The sequence below is a fragment of the Ichthyophthirius multifiliis genome (genome assembly GCF_000220395.1).
Source record: "Ichthyophthirius multifiliis unplaced genomic scaffold scaff_1120509251238, whole genome shotgun sequence".
NCBI classification, from domain to species: Eukaryota; Ciliophora; class Oligohymenophorea; order Hymenostomatida; genus Ichthyophthirius; species Ichthyophthirius multifiliis.
The window spans coordinates 1-8,884 of NW_004086069.1; the positions used below are offsets into that span (position 1 = coordinate 1).

Below are 8,884 nucleotides of genomic sequence, written 5' to 3' on the forward strand. Positions count from 1 at the left end.
GTAGATAATAATAATAATAATAATAATAATAATAATAATAATAATAATAATAATAATAATAATAATAGTAATAGTAATAGTAATAGTAATAGTAATAGTAATAGTAATAGTAATAGTAATAGTAATAGTAATAGTAATAGTAATAGTAATAGTAATAGTAATAGTAATAGTAATAGTAATAGTAATAGTAATAGTAATAGTAATAGTAATAGTAATAGTAATAGTAATAGTAATAGTAATAGTAATAGTAATAGTAATAGTAATAGTAATAGTAATAGTAATAGTAATAGTAATAGTAATAGTAATAGTAATAGTAATAGTAATAGTAATAGTAATAGTAATAGTAATAGTAATAGTAATAGTAATAGTAATAGTAATAGTAATAGTAATAGTAATAGTAATAGTAATAATAGTAATAAATATAATAATAGCAATAATAACAAAATCATTAATAAACATAATAGAATCCTACTATTTACCAATAATAATAACTTTAATTAATTGATTAAACAAATTATTAATAATAATTATTATTATAGTAAATTTAATTTTTATAAAAAGGTAATGTTAATGGAAGTCTACCTCATAATTACTTTAATAATAATTATATAGATTTATCTTAATTATTTAATAATTAAGTTTATAATAAAAGTAATAATATTTGAAAAAAAAAATAGTATATAAAATCTATTAATTGATACAAAAAAATTAAATTTATATAAATATACATATAGATATAAATATAAATATATAGTTATTAAATATTATAATTTATATTTTAATTTTTTTATTTATTATTTTTTTGAATTTATTTTATTTTGTTATTAATTTTATCTAATAAAATAAATTTATTCTTATTTAAATTTAAATTGCTTTTAAATAAATAATATTTTTAATCAAAAGAATATGTAAAAATAATATTTTTTTTTATTTTAAATTTACTAAATATTAAAAAATTATATAATATTTTTTTTTAATTTAGAAAAATAAAAATAATAAACTTACAAAATTAATTTTTTTATACTGTATATATATATCAATTTAATAAAAATTCAAGATCATGCATAGCATCTTCCTTTCTTTAAAATTCATTAGATGATAAAGCTTTTTAAATCATTTATTTTTTCTTATCATGTAATTCAATAACCTTTTCTTCAATAGTATTTTCGCAAATAATCCTCCAAACAAAAACTTCTTTTTTTTAGCCGATTCTATGGACTCGTTCTATTGCTTAATCTTCAACAGAAGGATTCCACCAAGGATCGCATAAAATAACATTATTTGCAGCTACTAAGTTAAGCCCTAGAGAAGCTGTTTTAATACTTGCAAGTAAAACAGTTGTTTAATTATTATTATTTTCATTATTTTCAAATTTTCTAGATATTCTTTCTTTTTCAGAAATTTTAATGGTTCCATCTAATCTCTATTTTAATAAATTTATAAATAATTTAATTTAAAAAAATTATTTTAATAAGAAAATACTTCATAAGGAATTTTTTTTGTATATAATTAATGATCTAAAATATTTATCATTCCTATCCACTAAGTAAAAACAACGACTTTTTCATTTTTTTTATGAATTTATTCTATTATTTTAAGAATCTCAATAACTTTAGAACCTGAAATATTATTGGGATTATTAAAATTATATTTCATTAAAGCTTCATCATTTTAATCATTTGAATCTTCTTAACCATGTTAAATATTTTCACTTAAAATATAAAAATATATAAATATATAAATATATAAAAATATAAAATTTATATAAATATATATATATATATATATTTATATATTTAACTTTTTTATATATACAATTGTTTATATATATATACAATTGTTTATATATATATTTATATATTATATTCCATACACTACTATATTTTATAAATCTTTTTTAGTTAAAGGGAATCTACATAATGGGCAAGCCTATTTTACTTAAATACTTTATTAGAAACAATCAGAACATAAAACATGTCCACAAACTGATAAAGAATGAACAACTATTTCTTCATAACATATTAGACATGTTTTGAATAATCCTTTATTTATTTATTCTAATAACTCTTCTTTATATTTATCTGAAATTTCAATATTATTTTAAACTTAATTTTAATTTTCAAGTTTGATTTATAAAGAAGCAGTTTTTTATATTTTTTCTTTGTATTTATCTAGAAAAGAGTTAACCATTTCTTTTAAAAGATTTAAATTTTTAACTTTGGAAGTATCTACATCTTTAAAAACTAAAGATGGATGTACACAGAATTATCTTAATTTACAAATAATTTAGAAAATATGAATATATTAATTATTAGATTAACCACCAAGACTACCTTTTTTTTTATTTAATTCAAGAAATAAAGCTCTACTTTTTGAATGTAATAAATCGTATAATTTTTTTTCATTTTTATTGAGTTTAACTTTTTATAAAGTAATATTTTTTTTAGGCAATTCGAGAATATCATTCCCATGTTTATCAGTTGATATTTTCGTTCTCCTTAATAAAATTGGTTTTAGAATTTATCTTAGCAAATCAAATTAATCATTATTATTTTAATTTATATAAGAATTCCACCAAAACCATTCACCGAAAGTTTCCAATTTTAAAAAATTTAATAAACTAAATATATCATCTAGTTTATTTTCTATAGGAGTCCCAGTTAAACACCATCTATTTTAAGCCTTTAATCCAAATGTGGCCTTAGAAATTTAAGCTTTTCTATTTTTAATTTTCTATGCTTCATCTAATATAACTCTATTCCAATTAATTTCAAAAATAAATGAATTTTAAACAAATTCACTACCTAATAAATTATATGGACATAAAACTATATCTGATTCATTAATTTGATTTAATAAGAATTCATCTTCATCATTTTTAGAGTTACTTTTTTTCCTTCCAGTTTTTTTTTAGTGTAAATTAATTACTATTAAGCTTTTTAAAATTGAGTTTTTTTCAATTTCTCTTTCCCATTATTATAACATTGTTAAAGGCATTACTATCAAAGTTCCTGCATTTTTCTTGTTTTTTTTCTAGAAATTCCTTTAATTTTTAATATCATGATGTATTAAAGCTAAACTCATCAAAGTCTTGCCCAAACCCATTTAATCTGCCAAAATACCACCATAAGTATGCTTTGCTTTTACGAAATTTTCGCAAATATATCCTGAAAATACATTATGGTAAAACTTGTAACCATCTGGAAGCTCAACTTCTTAAAAAAAAGGATTTAATTCTCGATCTTCTTCATATTTTTCAATATGGAGGGCATAGAGTTCTTTTTTCGAAATCTTTCCTTCTCTATATATAAGCCAAGAAAGTCCTTATTTTTAATAATCGAATAATTAACACGACATTGTTTTTGGAGTTTCAGTTAAAATAAAATATTTAGACTGGTTACAATTAACAAATTATTCGTTTAGTTTTATCATTTCTTCATCTTTTATTTTTTCTTCTTCTTTAACTAAACCTAAAGAAACTCTTGTATTTTCATTCATGTCGCCGTATTCGAAATCCATATCACTTAAAGCTTCGAGGTTGTCATATAAATATAAAGGAATGGCATTTTGGAGAACTTCAGGAGCCGATTTACTATAGTAATCACGCATTTTTTCATTTTTTAAAACAAAGGTAGGAGGGAGGGTTGAATGAGCTCTTTTCAAAGCTAAAAATTTAATAAGTTCAAATTAATTTTTCTTTTTTAATTGGATTAAAGGAGAAATTGTTATATTTAATTTCATTAAACTTATAAATAAAGGAATTACTTCTTTCATATATCTTATATAATCCATATCCCAATGTTATTATATTTATTATGTAGTCATATCTTATTTAGTTCTTTTTTATTTACTCTTTGCTTTTTCTTCTTCTTATTCTTCTTTTTCAACTTTTTCATCTAATTCTTCATGTTTTGATACTAATAATATAGGATTTTTTACAAAATCTTAGTTTAAATAAACATCCAACATTACATCAAATGCCTTTGATTAATCTAACACATTAGAACTTTCATAAGGGTTTAAACAAAAAGCATCTATTGTTATGTAATTTTTATGTGCTAATAAATTCCATACTTCACAAAAATTATGTTCGAAAATACCAAACTATATAAAAATATAAATAAATATAAAAATTATAATATATTTAATATTTATATATTTATATATATATTTAAATATATATATATTAAATATATTTTATTTATAAAAAATACTGTTTATTAATTTAGTGATATATTAGTGTGCATTTTAGATGCTCTTAATCCTAAAGTTAAATTAGTATTTCTATTTTCATCTATGGGTCTAAAATCAACTTCCAAAGATTAACCTTTTTCTAAATTTTATGCAACAGAAACTGCCCATTATTTCATTTTTATAAATTCTACTTTTCTCATATAATTGTGAATTTCAAATTGAATCTTGGCTTTAATTTAAATACTGCCAATATATTTAGGCCATTGATTTATTTTTAATTAAGGAACATTAAATAAATTTACAATTTTATTTTATTTCTCAAACTCTTTTCTAGTTCTTTTATTATTATTATTTATTTTTGTTTTTTCTTCTGTTATTTCATTTTAATTTACTCCTTCATTTTTCTTTTTCTTTCGTTCTTATTTTAACTTAACTTATTCTTTTAATATTTATTCTACTGATCTTAAACTAAAATATTGCCTAAAAGTATTTGCATTATGACTACTTTCTTCACTATAATCATTTTCAAAATTATTTTCGTTATTTTGGGAATTGTCATTAAATATATGCATACTTTCACTAGAACTTTCTGGTTGGAATTTTTAGTGTTCTTCTTAAGAATAAGAAGATGATTCTTCTTATGATTCTATTTAAAAATCTTCATCGTCCTTATTATTTTTTGCTTTTTTATTATTTTACTATTTATTTTATTTCTACTTTGGAGCTTATTTTATTTTATTAGCGTTACTTGTATAACGTGTTTAGTATATTTATTCTTATTAAAATTCTTCTTCATCTTCTTCTTCTGATTTATATTAAAAATCATCTAATACAGGCTTTGTATTTTTTGTTTATCTATTACTTCTTCTTAATGATCTAGTTTTTTGAGGAATAACTTCTTCTTCTATTAATTAGCATTATTATTTAAATTGATTATTCATATTTTTTATATTTATAACTCTTTTTTTTTAATATTTAATGTTTTATAATATAAATATATATCTATAAAAAATATTATTAATAGCTTTATTATTTTTTTGTTAATAATAATAATTTTTTTATCCTTTTATTTTGTAAAAATAAAAATAAAAAAGTTTCTTGATTACTTTTATTAATTTGTTAAGTTTTTATAGTTTTTAAAATTTATGATATGATTTTAAACAAATTTAATTAAATTTAACGTTTATTTTAATGTAATTATAACAAAAAAATTAAAAAAATGAAATATTTAATATGATATTAAATTTCTTAAAAGATATAGAGACATAAAAATATTAAAATATATTTTGACATAAAATTTTAGCAAATAAAAAAAAATATTTAATATCTTAATATTATATATAATATATATATATATTATAATAAAATTATCCAAATAAATAAATTATACCTTTTATTATATAAAAATAAAAAATATTTTTATACTCTTAATTATTTGCTATTAATACAAACAAATTTATTAGAAAAAAGTATAAATATATTTTATACATTTTTTATAATAAAAAAATATAGTTAATGCTTAATTATGATTTATTTATAATATAGCGTTTTATTCAATAAAATTATTATTAGTAGTTATTTTATATATTTAATGATTACCATTATTTTTATAATTATTAGATGTATTAATTTTATTTCAATTATTTTCTAATTTAAGCTTTTAATTTAAGAATACATTATTTATATTTTAACTTTTAAATTATTATTATCTAATAGATAATTCATTTACTAATTCAATAATTTTATATCTTATTTTTAGTTTGAATGATTTATTATAGAATTTTAAGATTCTTCGTTTAAATTTATTTAAAAAAAAAAATTAAAAAATATTAAAAAAGAAAAAACATTTTCCGATATCTTTGAGAGATTTAACATCTCTATTTAATTATATTATTTATTATATGAATTATTTTAATAAATAAAATTTATTTATGATTTTAGGTAATTGTATGTGATTTAATCTAAATCATTATTTTATCATAAATATATAGATAGATTTTTTATTTTTGATAATAAAAATTTGACTTAATGAATTTCAAATAAAAATTAATTTTTAATTTAATTGATGATAAATATTTTTTTCTTAATAATTTTTATTATTATTTTTTTTTTTTCCAAATAATTATCTATATTATATGTATATGATAATTATCATATTATTTCATTTTTATATTCTAAATGTTAAGCCTATTCTTAATTTTTTACAATTTATGCTTTTTTTTCGAAGCGGCTTCTCAATTTATTATTTTAATTCTTATATTTTATTATATAAATATATTAAATATTATTTATTCAATTTATTTTTTTTTATTTTTTTTTTTCATAAATTTTTGTTTTTATTTATAAAATAATTTTTTTAGTTATTCATGCTTCTCTCATTAAAACTACATATTAAAATATTTTTATATTTCATTAATTCATTAATATTTAATTAATATGTAAGATTAAGGCATATCTTAACCTTTATAAAGTTCATTTTTAATTTTATTAATATTAAACTAATTATTGGTGATTGAAAAATAAATGATATTTATTAAAATTAACTAATTATTTTTAAATATAAATATTTCCTATGTTTATAAAACATTTTTAATTAATATATTTATTATTATTATTCGAATAAACAAGTAGTTTATATTTCGATTTCTAATATAATTTTTTATTTTTTTCAATCAAAAATTTCGTTTAACCTTCTTAATCTTTTTCCTAAATTAATTTAATTAAGTTAATAATTTTATAAATAATTAATTTAACTTATATAGCATGTTCATTAAAAATATATAGTTATTTTTAATTTTAATTCAACTTTAATATACATTCCAATTATTTTTATTGCCATTTTACTTTGCTTTTTATAATAATAAAATCATTATTGATTTTTAAATTATACATATATATATATATATAAATATATATATATATATATACTTATTTATTTTTAAATATAATAATTATAATTTATAAATATCTATTATTATCAAAAATACACTAAAATATTATATGTTTCCTAATATTTAAATTATATTTTTTTATTTATTTAATTTTTTTTTTATATTATTATTTTCTAATTAACTAATTATTTTATAAATAAACTAATATAACTTTAAAAATCTTTTTATTTTTATTAATTTAGATCTTTTCTTAATTCTTTTGATTTTTATACTATTTATTAATTTAAAATTAATATCTTCTAAATTATTAAATAAAAAAAAATATTTTTAAGTTTTATTAGTTTTACTTTATAGGCTTGTGTTTTGATGTGAGAGTCAATTAGTTATAAAAGATTAAATTTTATCAGTTTTTCAAATTCTAAAGCTATATAAATTAAATTAATCTTTATAAAACTTATTATTTAATTTTAAATAATAGTTAATTTTTAATTTTCAATTTTATTTTTAAATTATGTAATTTTTTATTTATTTTTCTAAATAATGAGGAAATTTTACTTTTAGTATAATGGAAGGTGATTTACATTTATTCGTAATACGCCGAAAATGCTATTTTTATAATTTTTTAATAAATATACAAATTAAGTTAAATTAAATTGGAAAATATATTAAAAATTATTTCAATAGTATAAAAAAAATAGTAATTAATATTTAAATATATTACTTGTTTTTTAATTTTTATTAGATTTTTTGTTAAACAAAAAAAACTCATATGCCTTTAAAAAATGAATAACTGTCTTTTTTTTATTGATTAATTTTTTTTTAAAAAAATACTGAGAAAATAAAAATACATCATTTAAAAGTTATATAATAATTATTTTGGATATAGATATATTCATCAAAAATAAATATATACATTACAAATAAACTAATTAATAATATTAAAAAAGATATTTTTATTTGTATATAAAAATACATTTTTTATAAAAAGCATACTTAATAATTAATTTTATACAAAATCATATAAAAGATTACAAAATAAAAAATGAATATAGAAATTCTTATCACTATTCTCGTTATAGTAATTGTACTTTTATTACGATATGGAATTATTTCCAGAACTAAAATAGAATAACATAAATTTGGAGGAATAACATTTATATATAAAACCGGTTAAGCAAAATATTCTGATATATATAGTTAATACATAGAAAAATTAAAATTTGATTCTTTTTCTTTTTTTAAAAAATCCAAAATAGGAGTTATACTTCAATATGATTATTAGTAAAAATTAAATACTAAAAAAGTGAATTTTTCGTATGGAATATTAATTGATAGAACTGAATTTAATTAAATTGATAATTTTAGAAAAAAATATGAAGATTATGAAGTTTTTGTAATGCCCGAAGTAAATATATTTTTTACTTCATTTCCTATAAGAAGTATAATAAGTTATTATGTTGCTTAATGGAAAATTATTGATAATTTAGAAAAATACGCCCAAAAAAATTTCATCACTATATAAGCTATTATTGAAATTTATAATTTTTATGAAAATAATAAAATTGATTATTTATGTGCTTATGGAGAAAATTCAATAAAATATTAATTGTGCAAAAAAAACGAATGAAAAATTATGAAAAAATTATATGTTTTTTTTTTCAAAATATTCATAAATAAAATTTTATGGATTTTTTTGTTTTTTAATATAAAAAAATATATTATGTTTTATATATATAAATAAATAAAATTATTTTTAAACAAAAAACTTAAAAATTATATATATAAAATTTTAAAATTAA

General features: G+C 16.3%; 1 protein-coding gene across 1 annotated transcript, besides 16 other annotated features; it reads right to left on the reverse strand. All coding sequences in view use genetic code 6, as the record gives it.

The window, feature by feature from the left end:
- Nucleotides 1-8: 8 nt before the first annotated feature.
- Nucleotides 9-409: a microsatellite.
- Nucleotides 400-437: a microsatellite.
- Nucleotides 438-716: 279 nt separating this feature from the next.
- Nucleotides 717-751: a microsatellite.
- Nucleotides 752-1,036: 285 nt separating this feature from the next.
- On the reverse strand, nucleotides 1,037-5,149 carry IMG5_166010 (snf2 family, putative; the record flags this gene model as incomplete). Its single annotated transcript, XM_004030146.1, has 4 exons — nucleotides 4,215-5,149; nucleotides 2,984-4,104; nucleotides 1,483-1,711; nucleotides 1,037-1,423 (listed from the first exon to the last, which is right to left on the reverse strand). The coding sequence occupies exons 1-4, from the start codon at nucleotides 5,133-5,135 to the stop codon at nucleotides 1,037-1,039; spliced, it is 2,658 nt and encodes an 885-aa protein (XP_004030194.1). The 5' UTR covers nucleotides 5,136-5,149.
- Nucleotides 1,716-1,788: a microsatellite.
- Nucleotides 1,718-1,787: a microsatellite.
- Nucleotides 1,726-1,796: a microsatellite.
- Nucleotides 1,807-1,853: a microsatellite.
- Nucleotides 3,424-3,462: a microsatellite.
- Nucleotides 4,139-4,167: a microsatellite.
- Nucleotides 4,139-4,196: a microsatellite.
- Nucleotides 5,150-7,079: 1,930 nt separating the features above from the next.
- Nucleotides 7,080-7,121: a microsatellite.
- An 84-nt stretch (nucleotides 7,122-7,205) lies between these two features.
- Nucleotides 7,206-7,258: a microsatellite.
- Nucleotides 7,217-7,258: a microsatellite.
- Nucleotides 7,251-7,291: a microsatellite.
- Nucleotides 7,292-7,532: 241 nt separating this feature from the next.
- Nucleotides 7,533-7,578: a microsatellite.
- A 393-nt stretch (nucleotides 7,579-7,971) lies between these two features.
- Nucleotides 7,972-8,010: a microsatellite.
- The last annotated feature ends 874 nt before the right edge of the window (nucleotides 8,011-8,884 follow it).